Source organism: Lottia gigantea (genome assembly GCF_000327385.1).
Source record: "Lottia gigantea unplaced genomic scaffold LOTGIsca_21, whole genome shotgun sequence".
In the NCBI taxonomy this organism is placed as follows: domain Eukaryota; kingdom Metazoa; phylum Mollusca; class Gastropoda; family Lottiidae; genus Lottia; species Lottia gigantea.
In genome coordinates this window covers 2864648-2890534 of record NW_008708458.1, presented here as the reverse complement: position 1 = coordinate 2890534, position 25887 = coordinate 2864648, and the positions used below count along the sequence as shown (strand labels likewise).

The following is a 25887-nucleotide window of genomic DNA, read 5'->3' as shown; positions in this document are numbered from 1 at the left end:
GGATTTCAGGCTAAAATTGATAATCCGGGTTGGTGAATGGCTGAGCACGAGCAGACGAATTTAACTTAGCAACGGATATTAATTCGTTGGGCTTTATCCAAAACTTTTGCTTACTCGTTTGGAAGAATTATTTCGTAGAATCAGCAAGTATTCTATTGAACATTTTTGGGATATTATTCAAAGTTTATTGTCATTGCAGGATAACACACATAAATTTTCAAGTAGTTTTGGACTATTTCCTATCGCCCAAGAAGATTATTTACATCGTGGCTGTGACAAGTCCCTTGACTTTTCGACATGGCTGCAGAGTCAATATCTGGAATTTTTCTCCCAAATTCTAAGATTTCTTCATCTTATTTGCCAACAATTCCACCAAAAGTACCAAATACTGTTCAAGCTTATCCAAGGTAATTGTACTTTACAATTTGTATTCACAGAAATATTTCTTTTTACTTTTTGATTATCAAATTTATAAATATCTGTAACTGACTGACTGAGCAGTGAGTGACTCAGAACGTCATTGAACTCATTGCTGACAAAATTTTGACTGTAGCCTACTGTAGGCCTAGAGAGCCTAGTAAAGATTTCTGTTTTACTTCACTGTTAGGCCTATTTTCTGTACACTGTTTTAGATCTATTTGTATAAATAACAAGGTTTGATTATTCAAAATAAAAAAAGGCACTGGTATGAAAAAAGTAATATAAAATTCAATCATTACCGTATCCTTAAAATGCTTTGGTCAATATATTTCATCATGTAGCTTAGATTTACTGTAAATATAGTTTTAAAAAAATAAAAAGTTGCCATTTTCTTTTTAAATGCATTCCATATATAAACTGTTATATTCATCCTAGATATATTAAAGATGCACCTTATACAGCCTTATCTGGTGTCATTGTTGATGGTAGAGTTCCACCAAAGGTGAGCCACATTTTTCTCATGTATGATGTGTAGTTACATTATTTGTTTCTGTCACTTGATAGAAGGGGTTGGTGACCTATAGTATTTACATACGTGTTTAAAATAAAACAGTAATGTGAGGGTACACGGTTATAGTTCATTGAAGTCTCATCTCATCTCAAGTCTCACATCTTATTCTTCTTAAGTCTGTTGATCAATAAACATCTCTTGTCAAGCAAAGATCTATATTTTTGCACATTGAGGTACAATTAAAAAAACATGAATGAATGATGTTTAGGTAGCGTTAAACAATGTAGGCTAAACAAGTTTGTAATAGTTTGATTACTATTTATTCTATCTGTGGACTGCTCCTGTTTAAATTTTGAATTTGTCCCTGGATGTGAATAAATATCTTTACAATAAACTCAGTACTGTACAATTATTGTTTGTCAGTATTTAGTGAAGAATGAATAATTATTACAATTGAAAATAAGTAATAATATATATTAATATAAATATATTAATATTAAGAGTGAAGACATTCCTAAAAACTCTATGAAAGCACTGGCCATGGTGTCAAATAAAGAGATCTTCTAGATATATACTAGGGTGGTGTTGAAAAACATTTTTGTTAAGATATACAGTCAAGTAACCTAATTTCGTGGAAACCTATTTTTCGTGGATTTCCGGAAAGGATGAATAATTTACATGTGTGACCTCACGTGACCTCCGCATTTGCTTGTTTTGATAAACATGGGTTTTCTGTACAATATCATCTAGTAGAATGAATCCAGTAGTTTCAAGCAAGGTAAAATACAAAATGGCAGATTTCAGTTATTACCAAATGTCACCATTTTTTATCAGCCGAATTTCCTTATAATCCCAGGCAGTAATTGGAATTCCAAGTGTTGTCTGCTAGAATGTAGTCCAACGAATGAAGTCACATGATCAACTAGCGGATTAAGTGTCAGCAGAAAATTTCTATGGAACAAAAAGTGGACCATATTCTTATGTTGTTTCAGTGACTTTTAGCAATATATCACTCTGCGTATCTTATTTTGTCAATATTTTTTTTTAAAATCGTGGTTCTTTGAAGGAATTGTCACTAGTTATAATGAATTGATATTAAAGATAAATACTAAGAGAAGTTAAGTACACCACCCGGTATCCATACAACGTGTTTTTCTAGACTTATTTATAGATCAATCATTGTACACGAAAATATGTGACGCATTCTGCAGACGTTGCCGAGTTGGTTGCTGATGAAATATGGGTCAAAGTGAAGGATTCATAAAGAAAATCGAAATAAAACAATTTTAATTATTTTGTAGAACATCTGAGGAAACATCTAAGACATAAAAAAAAAAATTTGTTTCTTTAACTTTTACGAAATTCGGTGTTGAATCCTTATATCCACGAAAGTAGGTTACACCACTGTATAATGTACTAAGAATCACTATTATTATTAACATTTTATGTCAAGTAAAATCATATGTCAATATAGAACACTCTGCATCGGTTTTATATTAGCTTATCAGTTCAGTAATAAAACAATGAATTATGTCCTTCAATAAGACTTATGTATAAAAATGTCAAAATTACAGTTCAACTAGTTGAAATATACCTCACTTCACTACTTACAGTTGGTTTATCTATCAGGGTAAGTTGGAGAATCTAATAAATACTAGCAGTAGAAAGCTAATAAATATGATGTCTGTTGTAAATCATTGGGAAATAAATACCTAATAGATATGATGTCTGTAGTAAATCATTTAGCAATAGAAACCTAATAAATATGATGTCTGTAGTAAATCATTTAGCTATAGAAACCTAATAGATATGATGTCTATGTCTGATAAATATGATGTCTGTAGTAATCATTTAGCAATATCTAATAGATATGATGTCTGCAGTAAATCATTTAGCAATAGAAACCTAATAGATTATCTTGGTGTTTAATTGATATAATGTTTGCAGTAAATCATTTAGCAATAGAAACCTAATAAATATGATGTCTGTAGTAATCATTTAGCAATATCTAATAAATATGATGTCTGTATAGTAAATCATTTAGCAATAGAAAACTAATAAATATGATGTCTGTAGTAAATCATTGGGCAATAAATACCTAATAAATATGATGTCTGTAGTAAATCATTTAGCAATAGATACCTAATAAATATGATGTCTGTAGTAAACTATTGGGCAATAAATACCTAATAAATATGATGTCTGTAGTAAATCATTTAGCAATAGAAAACTAATAAATATGATGTCTGTAGTAAATCATTGAGTAATATCTAATAAATATGATGTTCGTGGTAAATCATTGGGCAATAGAAACCTGATAAATATGATGTCTGTTGTAAATCATTTAGTAATATCTAATAATTATGATGTTTGTGGTAAATCATTGCGCAATAAATACCTAATAAATATGATGTCTGTAGTAAATCATTTAGCAATAGAAACCTAATAAATATGATGTCTGTAGTAAATCATTGGGCAATAAATACCTAATAAATATGATGTCTGTAGTAAATCATTTAGTAATATCTAATAAATATGATGTTCGTGGTAAATCATTGGGCAATAGAAACCTGATAAATATGATGTCTGTTGTAAATCATTTAGTTATATCTAATAATTATGATGTTTGTGGTAAATCATTTAGCAATAGAAACATAATAGATATTTTGTCTGTAGTAAATCATTTAGTAATATCTAATAAATATGATGTCTGTAGTAATCATTTAGCAATATCTAATAAATATGATGTTTGTGGTAAATCATTGGGCAATAGAAACCTGATAGATATGATGTCTGTTGTAAATCATTTAGCAATGTAAGCCTAATATATATAATGTCTGTTGTAAATCATTTAGCAATAAGCTTATGATGAATATGATGTGGTAGCCTTAATCAATTAGCAATATCTAATAAATATGATGTCTGTAGTAATCGCTTTAGCAATATCTAATAAATATGATGTTTGTGGTAAATCATTGGGCAATAGAAACCTAATAGATATGATGTCTGTAGTAAATCATTTAGCAATAGAAACCTAATAAATATGATGTCTGTAGTAAATCATTTAGCTATAGAAACCTAATAGATATGATGTCTGCAGTAAATCATTAAGCAATAGAAACCTAATAAATATATATCTTGGTATTTTATTGATATAATGTTTGCAGTAAATCATTTAGCAATAGAAACCTAATAAATATGATGTCTGTAGTAATCATTTAGCAATATCTAATAGATAATATGATGTCTGCAGTAAATCATTTAGCAATAGAAAGCTAATAGATTATCTTGGTGTTTTATTGATATAATGTTTGCAGTAAATCATTTAGCAATAGAAACCTAATAAATATGATGTCTGTAGTAATCATTTAGCAATATCTAATAGATAATATGATGTCTGCAGTAAATCATTTAGCAATAGAAACCTAATAGATTATCTTGGTGTTTTATTGATATAATGTTTGCAGTAAATCATTTAGCAATATCTAATAAATATGATGTCTGTAGTAATCATTCAGCAATATCTAATAAATATGATGTCTGTAGTAAATCATTTAGCAATAGAAAACTAATAAATATGATGTCTGTAGTAAATCATTTAGTAATATCTAATAAATATGATGTCTGTTGTAAATCATTTAGCAATATCTAATAAATATGATGTCTGTTGTAAATCATTTAGTAATATTTAATAATTATGATGTTTGTGGTAAATCATTGCGCAATAAATACCTAATAAATATGATGTCTGTAGTAAATCATTTAGCAATAGAAACCTAATAAATATGATGTCTGTAGTAAATCATTGGGCAATAAATACCTAATAAATATGATGTCTGTAGTAAATCATTTAGCAATAGAAAACTAATAAATATGATGTCTGTAGTAAATCATTTAGTAATATCTAATAAATATGATGTTCGTGGTAAATCATTGGGCAATAGAAACCTGATAAATATGATGTCTGTTGTAAATCATTTAGTTATATCTAATAATTATGATGTTTGTGGTAAATCATTTAGCAATAGAAACATAATAAATATTTTGTCTGTAGTAAATCATTTAGTAATATCTAATAAATATGATGTTTGTGGTAAATCATTGGGCAATAGAAACCTGATAAATATATATCTTGGTATTTTATTGATATAATGTTTGCAGTAAATCATTTAGCAATAGAAACCTGATAAATATGATGTCTGTAGTAAATCATTTAGTAATATCTAATAAATATGATGTTTGTGGTAAATCATTGGGCAATAGAAACCTGATATATATAATGTCTGTTGTAAATCATTTAGCAATGTAAGCCTAATATATATAATGTCTGTTGTAAATCATTTAGCAATGTAAGCCTAATATATATAATGTCTGTTGTAAATCATTTAGCAATAAGCTTATCTAATGAATATGATGTTGTAGCCTTAATCAATTAGCAATATCTAATAAATGTGATTGCTGTAGTAAATCGCTTTAAGAGCTACTATTGAAATACTATAAACACAACTTTTGTTTTTGGTCAGTTTTGCACTAGCTTAACAATGCAATAGCATTAGCAATATCATTCATAGCTAGTATCTGTAGTAGATAGATATAGTAGGGGTTCTCACTTTGCTGATCGCTATTGTTCTAGTATTAAACCTACTGAAGCATGATGATCCGATAAACAATAGGATTAAAACTATAGTCTCTTTCCTATAAAACATAAAAACAAACTCGGTAAATGTATGTTTAATATATTTTTAATATACTACAAAATAGCTTATAATGTTAAAGTTCTGTATCACCAACCAGGTCAGCAACTTGATACTGTACAGGACTTAAGGTATTATTGAGGAAGTTGGCTTTAAGTACATTTAGTCGTTCGTCAAGGGCTCTGTACCTCCTCTTTCTGGGTCGTTTTGCACCACCAGCCTGTAGTTGTGAAATGATAACTTCTGTGACTGTTTGTTCTTTTTTTTTTATCTCTATAAACGTGAAAAGATTCGGATGGCTTGCAGAATTTTTGGATAATTTTGAGTGCATCTTTCTCTCAACAAAAGCGTGGACTGTATAAATCTGGTAATACAATTTTGGACACATGCTAAATGTTCCATCACAATAGTAGACATCTGTGGCGGCAAGGTGGCAGAGATTTTCTGTGGTAGAAAAGATGAGGATACTGTTGTCGTCTGAAGCATGTAGGAGGAAATCGTCGATCGTGGCTGTCTTTCTGAACATATCTGGAAGTTCGATGGCATGGCGTTGGTGTGGTAGTGTGGGAATCAGTGTGGATCTGGATCAGTAGAGGCTTGAATGTGCTCCATAAAATGTAGGTACTGATGGGACAACATCTCTGACCTCAGATCGAAGTTCTACAAAACAAATGATAATAATTTGAAACATGGATTTATATTTAAGTTGTATTTCTATGTGCTGGCAATAAATTTAATCATGTAATTTATTCAGTTACTATTCTTACTATATCAAATATAATATTCATCTACAGAATAAGGACATATTACTTACTGTCAACTTCCTCGTTGTAAATTGCTTGGATTGGTCTAGAATCGCATCAGACTTTGGTTTTCAACTTGGCCAGGAACTCTTCTGCTTGCAGTCCAATGTCGTCTCTGGGGTGATTATGGATGTCTCTAGAAGAGCGAAGAACATTGGCGACGGTGTAAAATGTCGAAGAACATCCTCCCGGTGCAATACCTTCAATGGATGTGGTCTTCTTTTGTACTCTTCACTCTGTACTTATATCCAGAATAGATCAAGTGTCTGCCTCCGCGTGAATAAATCTGATATTAACTTGTGCATTTGCCATTTTGTAATGACTAAACTTGGATCCAACTCTCATTTATATGCTGGAGGTCAATGACATCAATCAATATTTGATTAAAAAATTATTTGATTTCGAGTTCATCAAATTCACGTACGTTAATAAGAGTTCAGTAACGGATTATATATCAATATGAGTGTCGCAAGGATGACTAAAACCGAGTACAACTTATTAGAACAGACTATAATTTTAATCTCTTATATTCACATTAGTCGATCAGTAAAGTGAAAATATGTTGTAGATCATAAAGTAATGTCTTTTTTGAAACATGATGTCTATGAATTATTCAGTTTTAGACACTTTATAAGTGTTATTTTATTAGAAAGTATTTGAGAAATATTGAAAAATGTTCAAATCTAATAATTATGATGTTTTCAGAAATAGATATTTTAATTTAGGAAGCTTTATGAATATAATGTCCTTAGTTTTAGTTTTTAAAACCCATTGAATATGAATTTTACAATGAAGGCCAATGAGCATTTAGCAATACCAACTGAAAACTGAAGATAATAAGTAACATTGTATACTTGTAAATCATTTAGTTTTAAACCTAATAGATATGTCTGTAGTAGGCTAAAACGTTTAGAAACCTACAATGAATGTTTGTAGTAAATCATTTAGTTGTAAAAACTTAATTCAGTAAGTCCTTAGATGATGCCTGTAGTAAATCATTTAGTTTAATAGATGCGATGTCTGCAGTAAATCATTTAGTTTTAGAAAATCTAATAGATGTGATGTCTGTAGTAAATCATTTACTTTTAAAAAATCTAATAGATGTGATGTCTGTAGTAAATCATTTACTTTTAAAAAAATCTAATAGATGTGATGTCTGTAGTAAATCATTTACTTTTAAAAAATCTAATAGATGTGATGTCTGTAGTAAATAGAAATAGAAACCTAAGAGATATGATTCCAAAAGTAATACATTAGATTTGTGGTATTCTTATTTCTTCTTTCTATTTTATTATTTACAGTTTTTTTCTTTTTTTCATATAATAGGCTTATATAATAACAGCCTGAAAAGAAAACATTTATATGAAAACTTTGTTAAAGAAAAATCTGGTAAAAATGATGTAAAAATAATGTAAAAATAAAATTAATAATGAAACTTTTTAAAAAGAAGATATTAATGAACTTTTGAAATGTAAATTGATATATCTTAATATAAAACAACCAAACTTTTTAGATGAAATCTCTGTATTCGTTGATAATTTTTGTTTTAATCAGTTTCCAACTTCGGCAAGATGTCGTGTGAGAAATCAAGTTGGTCAGACTAATCGATGGAGACTACCAGAGTCGTTATATAGTGATCTACTAGGCAGTACACAAGCTATTAAAGCTATCAATACATCATTGAACCACAGTATAATGAGTATTATCTCAGGTAAGTGCTGATAAATTTCCCTCATTGCACAATGCATTAGCCCAATAAGAGGGTTAAAGTTGGCAATGAGTTTCAAAGGTATGGACAATAGCACACAAATTTAATTTTTTTGAAGAACATTCTGACCAGGGCTTGTAATTCTGGACATGACCAGAAGGGCAGCTCAAATGCCTGAGAATCATAAGCATTTCTCTACAAAAAGTGTCATTCAATGTCAGTCACAATGCAAATTTGGTGACAACTCACTAATGATGATATTAAATGGTAAGAAACAGTAGACATTAAACTGTAATATTTAATTATCTTTCAGCTGAGAGTCCAAAGTTAATGAACACTAATACGGACATTAATCAAGTCTACAGCTATCGCATGTCAGAGGATAGACCCTATCGTCCAGTATGTGCCAATTATTCTTCCATATCAGTGCTTCCGATAAAATCTTCAACTCGGTTCTCTCCTGCCAGTAATAATGTGATGGAGCGATCTCACACGTACGTATTCAATTTAAATTGGTACAGAAATCAATTGATGAAGGGTGATGATTTTTCTGCAGATTACTGCACTTAATTATTACTTTCATGATCTAATTGTATTTTGTGAATTTTCGGTCCATTACCAACTAAAAATGTCATGATTTATGCAGACCAATCAAAACACTCTTAAATGTGCAATACAATACAAATCAATGTTAAACAATGAATATTCTACAATTCAAAATTTGAAGTTCTTTGAGTCATAATTATAGATATACTCTGTATTTACAGGATGCCTGTTTTTGGAATGGAAAAGCCCAAAACACCTGCCAATGCAACACCAAGAGATTTATTTATGTATCATTCCAAGAAATCTTTAGGAGCTACACGCCCAGGTAATTTCTTTAGTTCATGTTTTGCAGACTAATGATGAAACTTTTATCAAAGTTATATCAAAAACTTTTCATCTTTCCTAAATTAAGCTTAGCTTTGCTAAATTTCTCAAAGCAAAGTTACAACCTCCCACCAAAATGGAGAAAAACCTACAATCCCTTTAATAGTTATGTTAATATTTGAATTGTGATACTGCATTCATAATATAATACCTCTAGACTTAAAGGGATTGTAAAGAGGTTTTCTAAATAATGTTTTCTCATAACAGCAATTTTCACCATTCCAATTTTCAATCAGATGTCTATGGATGAAGTCACTAATTACGAAGGCCCTAATGTTATAAAGCATACCTTGCTTTTAGTGACTTCATCAAATATCTTTTTGTTATTGAATTGCTTGCTCCACAGATGTCTCACTGAAAATTGGAGTGGTGCAAATTGAGGTTATCAGTATCCCCAATACACAGAATTTTTTTTAGAAAATCTCTTTACAATCCCTTTAAACTGAAATCTTTTCAACCTCAATTACTACAGATGCAGAGAAACTGGGAGAATATGGTAAGCAAGGCAATTAGATATACAAAGTTTTTCAATAGCACAATATATGTTTGAAGGGTGTGGTTATTTACATAATTAACATACTAAATTTGTACCATTGAACCAGCGAACTCATCTAATCTTAATGGATTGCGCAAGCCACACAAGATCTTTTCATTGTGAATTACTCTAAGCAAACAAATTTTTTTAATGTAATTTTAGCACTTTTAAAGATGGTTTCTGTATTTTTTTAGTGTCAAATTAAGCAAACTTTTTATTAATTGGTGTTTCTAATGAATTATCATGTATTCTTAATCATATCATTATGTTCTTATTGTATATAATTAAGAGTTTTAACCAATCATAAATATCCATGTATGTACAGTCTGGATAAACAAAAAAAGACTTTTTGACCTTTCTTGATCGGTCACTCATTTGAATTCTGCTGGTAATCCTCTTCTAATTAGGCTAATGAGGAATTAATTATGGACATGTGAGACAAACTGGTTTTTTTCCAAGTCATTTAAACACCTCTACTTTCTATTCATATCAGTATCAGCATATAAGGGAACCCATCTTTAAATCTGTGAATTATATGGGTGTTATAGTGTTTTGCACAGGTCATCATCATTGTGTAAACACCCGCCACTTAGAACGGTTATGCACTGATTTATTTTTATAAAATAATGCAAAGTTTCTTTACCTGATTTCTTGGCCAGGCAATTAAACAATAAATTCAGATTTACCTTCTATGATTTAGTTGGTTTTATGAATTTACTCAATTATAAAATGCGACTGTCGTTTAGATGTCCAACATTTCTTACAAATTACCTTCAAAGATGGGTTCCCTTATTTTCATTTACGAAAATGAAAATGCTAATACTAGTAGAATAGAAAGTAGAGGTGTTCAAATGACTTGGAAACATAGCAGTTTTCTCACATGTCCATAATTAATTCATTGAATCGAATCGAATAGTTTGCTTACTTTGACACCAAAAAATAAGGAAACGCATCTTTAACATAGTCACAGTCATTGAACTAACATTTAGAATTGAGAATCTTTAAACAAATCTGGGATGTCTGGCCTTTACAAAGGTGGCAAATCACAATCTTAACAGAATTGCCTCTAGTCATCATGCAGAACATAGAATATGTGCAAACCGGTATTATTAGTTGAGTTCCTTATGCTACACTCCTATAATATGAATTATAACCCCCACCCCTCATGTCCAATTCAACTAACCTTATGATGACAATGAACACAGTAACATGTTAAAAAAATCTAGCAAACATTGCATATCATGTTAAAGGGATTGTAAACAGGTTTTCTGATTTTTTTACAATTACTTCAAATTGGCTTGCATTCTTCTACTGCACTCCTGAACAATGAGTCTGCTTACTTTGCTCATTATTCAAATAGTTTGGCCCTGAATTTCAATCCTGATAATGGATTATATATTCAATAAACTGTTAGTAAACTCTAATGTTTGACATAAATAGAAGGAAAGTCAAACAATCAGCCAAATATGCCTGTGATTTCACATTTGAATCAAAATATATCAAAACTGTTTTATTTTGTAGATATTGTATTGAAGTGTTTAAAAACAGAATGGGAATTACACCGACCATTTATCAGGAAGTCTGAGACATTGACTCAGTTATTACAGGCAGCAAACCAAGACAAAACTCAGGTATATCACAAAAACAGCTCAACTGAGGGCCTGGATGAATTCCTATCAGATAGTGTTTATCATAAGAACAACAAAGTGAAAGTAGAGGGCAATGGAACTGGTACAGAACATCCTACAGACCTTGGAATCCAGAATAAGAAACGGGGCAATACTGTATTGATTATAACTCTTAATATAACTGATATTAATGTCACTCGAAGAGGTAGGACTGATTTTATTTCAAAATAAATGTAAGCTTACCAAATATTAGCTATGTGGATTCTCTGAAAAGGATCATGAGTTAAAGAACCCAGCCACTGTGTGGCATCATATGTTTCAGAAGAGTGAAAGTATCTTGCCTTGCTGACATTAAAATCAACTCGTTATTCACAAGCCTGGTTCGTTCAGTAGTCATTTTATCCAAAGATGATATTTAACCTGATTGGTTTAATATATTCTTTAAACACCTTGTTCATTTTTCCCGGCTATAGCTCTAGGTAGTCTATATAGTGATGTTCATTATATTCCAGCAATGGCTATAACTCCAGGTAGTCTATATAGTGATGTTTATTATATTTCAGCAATGGCTATAACTCTAGGCAGTCTATATAGAGATGTTTATTATATTTCAGCAATGGCTATAACTCTAGGCAGTCTATACAGTGATGTTCATCATATTCCAGCAATGGCTATAGCTCCAGGTTGTCTATATAGTGATGTTTATTATATTTCAGCAATGGCTATAGCTCCAGGTAGTCTATATAGTGATGTTTATTATATTTCAGCAATGGCTATAGCTCTAGGTAGTCTATATAGTGATGTTTATTATATTCCAGCAATGGCTATAACTCTAGGTAGTCTATATAGTGATGTTTATTATATTCCAGCAATGGCTATAGCTCCAGGTAGTCTATATAGTGATGTTTATTATATTTCAGCAATGGCTATAGCTCTAGGTAGTCTATATAGAGATGTTTATTATATTTCAGCAATGGCTATAGCTCCAGGTAGTCTATATAGTGATGTTTATTATATTCCAGCAATGGCTATAGTTCTAGGCAGTCTATATAGTGATGTTTATTATATTCCAGCAATGGCTATAGCTCCAGGTAGTCTATATAGTGATGTTTATTATATTTCAGCAATGGCTATAGCTCTAGGCAGCCTATATAGAGATGTTTATTATATTTCAGCAATGGCTATAGCTGTAGGTAGTCTATATAGTGATGTTTATTATATTCCAGCAATGGCTATAGCTCCAGGTAGTCTATATAGTGATGTTCATTATATTCCAGCAATGGCTATAGCTCTAGGTAGTCTATATAGAGATGTTTATTATATTTCAGCAATGTTTATAACTCTAGGCAGTCTATATAGTGATGTTTATTATATTCCAGCAATGGCTATAGCTCTAGGTAGTCTATATAGTGATGTTTATTATATTTCAGCAATGGCTATAGCTCTAGGTAGTCTATATAGTGATGTTTATTATATTTCAGCAATGGCTATAGCTCTAGGTAGTCTATATAGAGATGTTTATTATATTTCAGCAATGGCTATAACTCTAGGCAGTCTATATAGTGATGTTTATTATATTCCAGCAATGGCTATAGCTCTAGGTAGTCTATATAGTGATGTTTATTGTATTCCAGCAATGGCTATAGCTCTAGGCAGTCTATATAGTGATGTTTATTATATTTCAGCAATGGCTATAGCTCTAGGTAGTCTATATAGAGATGTTTATTATATTTCAGCAATGGCTATAACTCTAGGTAGTCTATATAGTGATGTTTATTATATTCCAGCAATGGCTATAACTCTAGGTAGTCTATATAGTGATGTTTATTATATTCCAGCAATGGCTATAGCTCTAGGTAGTCTATATAGTGATGTTTATTGTATTCCAGCAATGGCTATAGCTCTAGGCAGTCTATATAGTGATGTTTATTATATTTCAGCAATGGCTATAGCTCTAGGTAGTCTATATAGAGATGTTTATTATATTTCAGCAATGGCTATAACTCTAGGCAGTCTATATAGTGATGTTTATTATATTCCAGCAATGGCTATAGCTCTAGGTAGTCTATATAGTGATGTTTATTATATTTCAGCAATGGCTATAGCTCTAGGTAGTCTATATAGTGATGTTTATTATATTTCAGCAATGGCTATAGCTCTAGGTAGTCTATATAGTGATGTTTATTATATTTCAGCAATGGCTATAACTCTAGGTAGTCTATATAGTGATGTTTATTATATTCCAGCAATGGCTATAGCTCCAGGTAGTCTATATAGTGATGTTTATTATATTTCAGCAATGGCTATAGCTCTAGGTAGTCTATATAGAGATGTTTATTATATTTCAGCAATGGCTATAGCTCCAGGTAGTCTATATAGTGATGTTTATTATATTCCAGCAATGGCTATAGTTCTAGGCAGTCTATATAGTGATGTTTATTATATTCCAGCAATGGCTATAGCTCCAGGTAGTCTATATAGTGATGTTTATTATATTTCAGCAATGGCTATAGCTCTAGGCAGCCTATATAGAGATGTTTATTATATTTCAGCAATGGCTATAGCTGTAGGTAGTCTATATAGTGATGTTTATTATATTCCAGCAATGGCTATAGCTCTAGGTAGTCTATATAGTGATCTTTATTATATTCCAGCAATGGCTATAGCTCTAGGTAGTCTATATAGTGATGTTTATTGTATTCCAGCAATGGCTATAGCTCTAGGCAGTCTATATAGTGATGTTTATTATATTTCAGCAATGGCTATAGCTCTAGGTAGTCTATATAGAGATGTTTATTATATTTCAGCAATGGCTATAACTCTAGGTAGTCTATATAGTGATGTTTATTATATTCCAGCAATGGCTATAACTCTAGGTAGTCTATATAGTGATGTTTATTATATTCCAGCAATGGCTATAGCTCTAGGTAGTCTATATAGTGATGTTTATTGTATTCCAGCAATGGCTATAGCTCTAGGCAGTCTATATAGTGATGTTTATTATATTTCAGCAATGGCTATAGCTCTAGGTAGTCTATATAGAGATGTTTATTATATTTCAGCAATGGCTATAACTCTAGGCAGTCTATATAGTGATGTTTATTATATTCCAGCAATGGCTATAGCTCTAGGTAGTCTATATAGTGATGTTTATTATATTCCAGCAATGGCTATAGCTCTAGGTAGTCTATATAGTGATGTTTATTATATTTCAGCAATGGCTATAGCTCTAGGTAGTCTATATAGAGATGTTTATTATATTTCAGCAATGGCTATAACTCTAGGTAGTCTATATAGTGATGTTTATTATATTCCAGCAATGGCTATAGCTCTAGGCAGTCTATATAGTGATGTTTATTATATTCCAGCAATGGCTATAGCTCCAGGCAGTCTATATAGTGATGTTTATTATATTTCAGCAATGGCTATAGCTCTAGGCAGTCTATATAGTGATGATATAGTAATACCAGAAGAAGAAGCAGGTTCTATCTTAGCTGCAGCCTGTGTTTTAGGCTTTAAACAACTAATGGATAGGTAGGGAAAACTAAAATCAAAATAATTTGTATATCTTAAGGATCTTTTGTACCAGCTTGTCCTAGGCCTGATCATTACTGGATGGTGTGGGCCATCTCCTGCTAGGTTGACTCAAATAATAGGGAAATGGCAATTCATGTATACAATGCACTGACTGAGATAGATTCAGACACACGTGTGAATTCTTGATTTTTAATCTATGAGCTATTGAACTGTTGGTTTGTTGTTCTTTTTGCAAATAGCTTTCACTTATCAGACTGCTGACACTTGTCATAACTGCTAACACTTGTCATGACTGCTAACACTTGTCATGACTGCTGACACTTGTCATGACTGCTAACACTTGTCATGACTGCTGACACTTGTCATGACTGCTGACACTTGTCATGACTGCTGACACTTGTCATGACTGCTGACACTTGTCATGACTGCTGACATATGACACTGTCAACTGTCATTGTTGATGTCAATTATCATTGCGGCTGAAACAGTCATATAATCATGGCTGTTGTCACATGACACTGTCACTTGTTATTGCTTTTGTCACTTGTTATTACTGATGTCACTGTCACTTGACATTATCAGTTTCATTGCAGCTATCACTGGCCATTGCCACTTGACACTGCCACATGTCAATGTTGATCTCACTTGTCATTTCCACTGTCACTTGACACTTTCACATGTCATGGCTTCTTTCATTTGACTCTGTCACTTAGTCAATGTCTCATAATTGTCATGATAGTAAAGCTGTTATTTGCAACATGAACATGAATACAATTTTAATTTGAAATTTTAGATGTAAAGAGATGATACTAAGCCATATTAACAACAGAACAGTATGTAAATACCATCAAGCTGCTTCTAAGGTTGGCCTTAAATTCACATTATACTTACTTTAAGCTCATTGGTTGAAGTCCAAAACTTTGAATCTGAATTCAAGCTCCATTAAAATATTCCTGAAGTGAGGGTTATCTGGCTAATATCAACTTCAAAATTGCATATCAGGAGCACAATTTATAGATAAATAAGACAATTTCTTGAATATTTTTTTACTTTCAACATTTCATCACACTGAGAACCACATTGAAAAGTTCAAAACAATAATTATTCTAGAAGTAAGCTTATCTGTAAAATGATCTTATTTAGCTAATACATGTATGTTTTATACAATAATGTATCAAGTGTTTTATTTCAGTATGATCAAGATATCTTAACAGATGCTTGTGAAAGATGGTTAGAGTTAAACTTAATACCACATGTAGCCAGTCAGATTCAACTTCGAGATGTTCCTTTAGAATTACTACAGAAAATATTACGATCTAATAGGTAAGATTATTGGATTGGTAGATTGTCATTCTTTAATGGGATAATGAAATGAAATGAATGGAGTTTTACATCCTACTTTTCTACTCCATGATGGCTAATGAAGACGGACAACGACATGCGGGGTGCAATGAGGGCATTTTTGCCAGGACAGAGGGATTAGTCTGCTCTCTTTCAACTGTTGATGGGTCTTTAAATGGGATTTTAGAAGGGTTTCTTAAATTTGATATAAATTGGAGACATTGATAGCTGAAAGAAAACAATTGCTTGTTACAAATGGCGACTGGGTTCAATTCTCAATCGGTGTGTGATACTCTGATGACATTGAATAAGTCATCTTCACTCAAATTTCCAGTTGACCCAGTTGTAAATAGGTTAGGATAATCCGGGAAAGAGCAATGCAAAGAGGTTTGGCCAGGGACTAATTGTTTGTTTGTTTCTTTCTTGCTTTGCATATGGATACGTATGCAATTAAATCATTTCTCAATTTAAAGAGGTTTACTTGAAATTAATTAAATCTTTTAGGTTCTGAAGATACATTACAATCAGCGCTGTTGATTTGGCTCTATATGCCGGATATGACCGACAGGGCTGCTCAAAATGACCGATAATTTCCAATTATAATATTTTAATCTAACTAACTGCAAAAAAAAATACTCTCTAGAGGTTACAGCTATATGCCTGTGCCTGTGTTTTCTAGAATTACTCAACTGTAATGTTACAACTTAAAATTCCTAGTGGTCCTTTCTATTTGTTTATTCTTTGTTTTTCAGATTGTTTGTGTACAATGAATACAGTGTGTATAAAACTCTAGCTTATTGGGTTTTCTTTCAACTTAATCCTGATTTACATTTGATGCCTTCCCATAGCTCTATATTGTCTTTCTTTAATAGGTGAGTAACTCCTACAACAGGGATTTTCAACTTTTTTTCTTTCCAAAACCCCTTTCAAAATCCTTGATTGATGCGTTTCTATGGCACAGTCGCTTAGAGCGTTGGTTCTTAACATGGCGTCATTTGCTTGGTTACGTGTGATAGTCTAGTGACTTGAATAAGTCATCTTCCATCATAATTCCAGTTGACCAAGCTGTAAATGGGTACAGATAACCTGGGAAAGATCAATGCCAAGAGGTTTGGCCAAAGACCAGCTGGTAGAAAGGATTCTTAACTGTGAACCTAAGTTGTTATTCTTGTAAAATATATTTGTTTGTTTGTCTGTTTCTTTCTTTCTTTGCATATGGAATCATAACCAAATCCAATCTAAAGAGGTTTACTTGAAAGGATCCTTAACTATGAACCTAAGTTGTTATCCTTGTAAAATATATTTTTTTCTTGTCTTTCTTTTCTTTCTTACCCCTTCACCCTATAAAACCTTCCTATGATACCTATACACCCTTACTATTTTGTAATTTTCTCTTTGGGAGGTTTTGCTACCAATCTTTTTTAATCATGGAGAATCGAATGAATAGAACGACTATGCCTCATTACCCAAAAAATTTCAAATTTGGGGAAAGGCCAAATTATCCCAGGTCCTACACCTACTGTAGAATATTCTTGTTATTAACTTCGTAATACTGTTCACTGAGTTTACTCAGCGGTGGCTCAGTGAGTTAAGACGCTTCCTCGCTAACCTGAAGGTTTTTCAACCAGGTTTCCCCCTGTCAGTCATGCCTGTACGAGGGGCTGACATGAAAAAAGCATCTAGTCGTTTCCCTCATTACACCCTGCATGGCGTTGCCCATCTTAATGGTGCAGAAAAGTAGGACGTAAAACCCCATTCATTTCATTTTCTACTATATTGTAAGTCTAAATATTGAATTTTGCTAAACTAGCTGCAAAATATGACTAAGCTGACTATTTAAATTGCACCTCAGCTAAGTCTTGATATTGAAAATTGATCTATATGAACCAGCCATCTTATTGAGTATTTTATATATGAGAAACATCTGCTAAATAAGATCTTACTTGATTTCACCCAGCAATGATGGAAATCACATACTGTATATTTCTGAGTATAGTGCACACTTTGTTACCACTTGATTGTTATTTTTTTTTTGAATATGTCTGACTAAAGACTATTGACAGTGATTGTACACGCCTTATAGTTATTGTGGAAATTGTCCAGACATAAACTTACTGTACTTTGGTTCTGTTTGATTTTTTTTCAGCTTATCAAAATCTTCAAGTTTGATTGAGAAGGAAGAAGGACAGAGTTATGCCCCCTTGTTTTCAGCTCTGCGATTACATGGTATCACTGATAGTAAGTCAACATTCTCATTTCTCAATTTAATTATCTGTGTTTCTTCTGTTTTCTATGTCCTAAGCCTATTCACATCCCCACAGAATCAAACATGAGATAGCAGTTCCTTACTGGCAAAAGTTTCATTAAGTTTATAAAAATTTTGTTACAGAGACAGGTGTTCCATTTTGGGGGGTTTATTTTATTCTTGAATATATCAGAAGTACTAGAAATGTACGAAAATCACATAATTCCTTTAAAAATAATTCAAACTAGATATTTTACACACTTTTTCTATATATGTCTTTTCTATATATCACCGAGTATCTTAAATTGACAAGTCATCATTTTAACTTTCAACACACTTGGATATGAAGTCTCAAATTTCGACAGTGAGGTTTTAACACTATAACTGATTAGCTTCACTATAAAAGTCCATTTTCTGAGAATAAAGTATGATTGGTCAAAACAATGGCCTACTTGTCCCTTTAAGATTTAATTGAAAAAGAACCTGAAGTAATATTGTTATTTAGAAATTGGTTGTGGTTGAAGTGAATATTTATACATCTATTAAGATTTTACGCACTAATTATGGAAATCCTTAATTTGTTCACATCTTTGTATTTAATTTCACAATGTATGCGTCAGATCTTTAGCCATAATATATCTTTCAATTATGTTTCAGCTTGTAATGTACAAGATATGCAGATGACTAATATTATACCCCAGAAATGGCTAGTTGATCTGTTATCTCAACATTATAATTCTGTAAGTAGTCTCCTCCCTTTAAACAGCACTTTCAAACGTCTCAAAATATATCAGATTTGTCCATGAAAAGATAATTAAGGGAGTTGTATGTTTGTATTTTCTTTAGCATTATTTCATATTGATTGAAGCCACTATTTTAGGATTGCCCAGTATAGTATTTAATGAGAGATAAAAAATGTTGTAAGCTTGTAGAAGTATTCATGTCCACATTGTCTAGCTATATTAGACTGAGTTTGTAATAGCTTGACATGCAAACAGGCACATCATATTTGAAATTTGGTTATCTGATTATTGAGAAACTCTTCATAATTGCTAAGCAACAGTGAGTTTGTCATAATCCCTATTTTGAAATTAAACTTTTTCATATGGGTATCTGTCTATGATCATTTAAAGATGGTTTCTGTATTTTTTAGTGTGAAATTAAGCAAACTATTTGATTAATTGGTGTTTCTCATGAATTATCATGTATTCTTAATCATATCATTATTATCTTATTGCATATAATTAAGAGTTTTAACCAATCATAAATGTCCATGTATGTACAGTCTGGATAAACAAAAAAAGACTTTTTGACCTTTCTTGATCGGTCACTCATTTGAATTCTGCTGGTAATTCTCTTCTAATTGAGCTAATGATGAATTAATTATGGACATGTGAGACAAACTGGTTTTTTTCCAATTCATTAGAACACCCCTACTTTCTATTCATATAAGTATATATCTTTAAATCTGTGAAATATATGTGTGTTCTGCACAGGTCATCAGCATGATTTTTCAGCAAACATAACTTAATACTGTATTCATATCATTGTGTAAACACCGGCCACTTAGAAAGATTATGCATGTGTTCTTGACCTAATTTCTTGAGAGACAAACTGGTATTTTTCCCAGTCATTAGAACACCTCTACTTTCTATTCATATTAGCATTTTTATACGCCCACATTTAAGATGGGTGTATATTGTAATCACCCCGTCGGTCCGTCCGTCCGTCCGTTCACATTTGGCTCGTGCTCACTCTACAGGCTACAGTTCTTTATGGATTCTTTTGATTTTTATTTTGTATGTTAATGTTGTTATGAAGATGATCCCTATTGATTTTCGTGATGATCGGATAATTTTTCACGGAAATATCGTGTCTGACTTGACGTTTTTCTCTATTAGCTATATTGTGCAACTCGTGCTCACTCTACAGGCTACAATTTTTTACAGATTCTTTTGATTTTTATTTTGTGTGTCAATGTCATTATGAAGATGATCCCTATTGATTTTCGTGATGATCGGATAATTTTTCACCGAAATATCGTGTCTGACCTGACGTTTTACTCTATTAGCTATATTGTGCAACTCGTGCTCACTCTACAGGCTACAATTGTTTACAGATTCTTTTGATTTTTATTTTGTGTGTCAATGTCATTATGAAGATGATCCCTATTGATTTTCGTGATGATCGGATAATTTTTCTCCGAAATATCGTGTCTGACCTGACGTTTCACTCTATTAGCTATATTGTGCAACTGATGCTCACTCTACAGGCTACAATTGTTTACAGATTCTTTTGATTTTTATTTCGTATGTCAATGTCATTATGAAGATGATCCCTATCGATTTTCGTGATGATCAGATAATTTTTCACCGAAATATCGTGTCTGACCTGACGTTTTACTCTATTAGCTATATTGTGCAACTCGTGCTCACTCTACAGGCTACAATTCTTTACAGATTCTTTTGATTTTTATTTTGTGTGTCAATGTCTTTATGAAGATGATCCCTATTGATTTTCGTGATGATCGGATAATTTTTCACCGAAATATCGTGTCTGACCTGACGTTTTACTCTATTAGCTATATTGTGCAACTCGTGCTCACTCTACAGGCTACAATTGTTTACAGATTCTTTTGATTTTTATCTTGTGTGTCAATGTCATTATGAAGATGATCCCTATTGATTTTCGTGATGATCGGATAATTTTTCACCGAAATATCATGTCTGACTTGACGTTTTACTCTATTAGCTATATTGTGCAACTCGTGCTCACTCTACAGGCTACAATTTTTTACAGATTCTTTTGATTTTTATTTTGTGTGTCAATGTCATTATGAAGATGATCCCTATTGATTTTCGTGATGATCGGATAATTTGTCACCGAAATATCGTGTCTGACTTGACGTTTTTCTCTATTAGCTATATTGTGCAACTCGTGCTCACTCTACAGGCTACAATTTTTTACAGATTCTTTTGATTTTTATTTTGTGTGTCAATGTCATTATGAAGATGATCCCTATTGATTTTCGTGATGATCGGATAATTTTTCACCGAAATATCGTGTCTGACTTGATGTTTTTCTCTATTAGCTATATTGTGCAACTTGTGCTCACTCTACAGGCTACAATTCTTTACAGATTCTTTTGATTTTTATTTTGTATGTCTATGTCGTTATGAAGATGATCCCTATTGATTTTCATGATGATCTATCGATTTTCATGATGATCGGATAATTTTTCACCGAAATATCGTGTCTGACCTGACGTTTTACTCTATTAGCTATATTGTGCAACTCGTGCTCACTCTACAGGCTACAATTCTTTACAGATTCTCTTGATTTTTATTTTGTATGTCAATGTCATTATGAAGATGATCCCTATCGATTTTCGCGATGATCGGATAATATTTCACTGAAATATCGTGTCTGACTTGACGTTTCACTCTATTAGCTATATTGTGCAACCCTGTAGTCACTAAAGACTGTTTAATCGTTTCTGACAGCTGCCAGTGGGGGTATGTTACCTTGCCTGGCAAGCTATCTTTTTGTATGTCAATGTCATTATGAAGATGATCCCTATCGATTTTCGCGATGATCGGATAATATTTCACCGAAATATCGTGTCTGACTTGACGTTTCACTCTATTAGCTATATTGTGCAACCCTGTAGTCACTAAAGACTGTTTAATCATTTCTGACAGCTGCCAGTGGGCGTATGTTACCTTGCCTGGCAAGCTATCTTCATTTTCATGAATGAAAATCAAGGTACCCATCTTTAATCTATCATTATAAGTTTGTTGACATCCACTATCAGGAGTGATAAAATTAAAATACCAGATCCATTGAATCATATTGTTAACTTTATATTATTTTAGCTACAAGCCGGAGGTGACATGCCTTCATTCAAAAATTTCAACCAATCAGCTATAAGATATGGTTTTATAATAGATACAGTGAGTCGTCTAAATAAATTCTTTTTTATACGGAGCTTGGTTGACTCAGTGAGTTAAAAACTAGTTCACTTTCCCATACTGCAAAAGTATTACCTGGTATCATAATCCATTGATAGAAAAAAAGAATAGAAAATCAGTCTTACAGCTACTTCAAGTAGGCTACAAATAATTCTCTTTTTATCCACCCAACTTAAGACATGAAAAAGAAATTAGATCATGAGTCTGCAACTTTAAGTAGGCCTACTGATGAAAGAAAAATCTGAAAAGCTGAAAAGCCTTATCAGAATACAATGACATGCAACACAAAACGAAAAATTTTATGTTTTATTTTTTTCCAGGAACCACATTACCATTCTGAGATTATTTCTCTTCATGGCTTCCATTTTGAATTGAAAGCAGTGAGACAAGGAAACTGTAAAACATACGTCGTCTCTTTACAGGTTGGTTGGTTTTCAGCTGTTTTAATCCTTTTCTTATTGAAAATTGTTACCTTTATTCCTGGATAGAAATGTTCAGGCTAATGAAAATGATCTACATCCTTGTTTCATCAGCTCTGAATATTGAATGCTTTGTGATGATTTTTTCTAACTGGAAATTGTTATTGAGAATCAACAGCCCAAACTGATAAAAAAAAGTAGATATTTAAACCTTCATTAATTCATTAACTATATTTATATTAAAGAGATTGAAGCCAGGTGATCCAGTATTGAGTTTCCGTCAATGTGAACGTCAGACATTTTCTATGAGACCAGATCGTATGGTTAGATACAACATTACAGTGAACCACTATGATAACACACATCAATTACATCAGCAGACTACTGGTGTCATGTCTCATAAATTTGGTCTGGGAGAGAAAACTAGTCGCAGTGGCAGTTTAAAAGTTGAAAACGCTGAACAACCGATTTTTGTCTCTCTGTCTCTTCTCTTCCCTCAATCTTAAAATTCTTTATTTTTGTCTGTTTTTTTGCAATCTTATTAAAATGCCCCTCCGAGTCTTTCGATTCAGGTTTTTTTCTGTAGTTGACTTCACTTGCCAACCATGATCTGACGAAATTGTTATGTATCTCATGTTCAGGGTTATATAATATTCAACCAATCATAATTATCCTCTGTTCATAAAATATTTCTTTCCTTTATGAAGAATTCTGGGATATTTCATTTAAATCATTGACTTACATAGTCAGCAGTTTAATTGAATAGCATATAGTAGGACAGCTACTGACATTACTGGGCAAAAATTTGACTGAACACAAGTTTAAGAATAATTAAGTCAGATCCTGAATGATGAGTGTAGTAACCCTCAGATCGAACATGAAACGAAACATCCAGATTGGCATTTTAATCAGATGGTTTTTATACAAATATATATATTTTGTACAAATACAGTTACCTGCTTCAAATGTCATCATCTTCAATTAGGACAGAGGGAATTTACTCTGAGTGTAAAAAGCATTCATGTATGCTTTTCAAAAATTGATGAAAATCTAAGGAGAATAACTCATGTTTTACATTTTTAACTGGGATTAGTAATGTACCGTATGTAACACTATATTTTGATATTATTTATTTTTTAAAATCATTTTATGATATATTACTCAACAGTGAATAAATAAAAAATAAAATTCAAATTCAATGAAATAACTGATGCAGAATATATTCACTATTATAAGCAAAAAGCACATGCTATTTACAAGCTCCATGAGCTGTCAACCCATGCCTACCTTAAAGGTATACTACCTCTTAGGAAGGCCAAAAATTGATATTTTGAAATGTTGTTAAAATGGTCCTTTTTGTATCAGTGGACTTACCTGGTGTCATAACGATACAAAAGAATCCCTCTATGATCCATAAAACTGGTAAACATTCATTAAACATACTTAGAAGCTTGGTTGAATAATTTTTTTGTTTAATGGATATATCATAATACATAGAGTTTTTATTCTTTAGTCATGGTACTTGGTCAGTCTAACTGGTGAATATATACACTTGTTGATCAAGTTGAAGACTTTAATTTTCTGTCCATTCTAAGAGGTAGTATCCTTTTAAAAAATGTAAATTTCTTTGCAAGTTCATTTTCTCCTGTACGAAGGTCTGGACGTAGCCACGGGATGTGATAGATGAAAGGACACCACTGAAATATATTAAGTGATTGCCAAGGATAAGTTAAAGCCCCAAACTCGTTGTCATCTGGGATGGTTGGTTCCTAAAATAGAGGCGTCTAATTGATAGTAGGTCAGATTTTTAGTCAAATAGGCTACGTTAGTCGCGTCATACGAATGGTTTTTGTCATACACTAGAGTCTTTTCAAGATAACATTTGGGTGCAGCATAACATGTAAATAAACAATACAATAAGGTGAAAGATATAATGAATGCAATGGCGGAGCCAGGTTTACTCCCGACGGGAGCGAAATATCTGATATTGTCCGAATTTCTAACCTGGTTAAGAGATTTTTGCCCGAAAAAAATGTCTTCGGGGCTGCGATGGAGGCTGCCGCCTCTCCCCCCACTATTTACTAAGGATGGGCACTGTGTTTCACTGTCGGCTGGGGACAGTGGCGGATCCAGGTTTACGAGAGAGGGTGGGGGGCGAAATACCTGAGAATTTCTAAACTTATTATGGGATTTTACCCGAAAAACTTGCTTTCGGTGCAGCGAAGGGGGCGGCCGACCCTCTACCCCCCTTTGGCTCCGCCACTGGCTGGGGGCACACGGTACACTGAAGATCTCAAGGTGTAACCCCAAACAAAACTAATCTGCGATAATATTTTCATCCGTATGCTTCTTTTTTGAAAAGGCAAAAATTCAATGATGGTACATCAGGGAATTGTTTAAAGAAAATCTCGGGAATATTGCCTCAAGATGTATGCCTTTAAAAAAATTCTGGTACTGGTCGCCGGGTACATTGACCAAGTTTGTAAGAAACTGCAATAGTTGCTGCAACAATGCATATGACCTAAATGTGTAGTGAATTATTTAATACAAATTTGAACATTTTTGCAAAACGAATAGTGGCACAGTTAAAAATGTGCAATAATTAGAAACGTGACTCTAGAAGGCACAATTGCGGAGATTTTCATTTTTGGGATCGCACAAGAATATCTGGTTGGTGCTGGTGCTGAACCTGAAACAGATCACAACAGGAAACAACTTGGCATCCACTTGAAACCGCTTGTTTTTACTTTACAACTCCGTTATACGGCACCACTATAATGACGTGGCAATGGTTATGGCGTCATTATGACAGGATTAATGCTTCCACCCAAACACTTATTTAAAGGGGTAGTGCAGATTTAGATTGTTTTTAAATGTGTGGAATATCTCCTGGATTGTTAATCTTTTACAAAAAATTTTTTTAAAAATTTGCCAAAAGTTACTTTTCTCAAAAATGGAAAAAATACGGACTTTCCTAGAATTGCCTATAAAATGGCGCGCTTTGTTATCACGTCGCGTCAATGACGTCATACCCAGAACATACGTCAAAATGGAATCGGTAATTCCACATGGCGAAACATCGGATACCTCTTCAGAGTCAACTGATTTAGGCAAATCACATGCTTCTGTCGAAGAAGAAGCTGGC

The 25887-nt window shown here is 32.5% G+C and overlaps 2 protein-coding genes across 2 annotated transcripts; both read left to right on the top strand.

The window, feature by feature from the left end:
* Positions 1 to 297: 297 nt before the first annotated feature.
* LOTGIDRAFT_159741 (hypothetical protein) lies at positions 298 to 3750 on the top strand (the record flags this gene model as incomplete). The annotated part of the gene is made up of 4 exons (XM_009054232.1): positions 298 to 407; positions 856 to 922; positions 2545 to 2561; positions 3396 to 3750. 4 exons carry the CDS (start codon positions 298 to 300, stop codon positions 3748 to 3750), a joined length of 549 nt encoding a protein of 182 aa, XP_009052480.1.
* Positions 3751 to 7350: 3600 nt separating this feature from the next.
* LOTGIDRAFT_231748 (hypothetical protein) lies at positions 7351 to 23947 on the top strand (the record flags this gene model as incomplete). The annotated part of the gene is made up of 15 exons (XM_009054231.1): positions 7351 to 7394; positions 7771 to 7828; positions 7983 to 8139; positions 8450 to 8630; positions 8904 to 9007; positions 11123 to 11434; positions 14649 to 14763; positions 15560 to 15629; positions 15959 to 16089; positions 16860 to 16979; positions 18254 to 18345; positions 19010 to 19092; positions 22228 to 22305; positions 22644 to 22745; positions 22988 to 23947. 15 exons carry the CDS (start codon positions 7351 to 7353, stop codon positions 23246 to 23248), a joined length of 1908 nt encoding a protein of 635 aa, XP_009052479.1. The 3' UTR covers positions 23249 to 23947.
* Positions 23948 to 25887: the final 1940 nt, after the last annotated feature.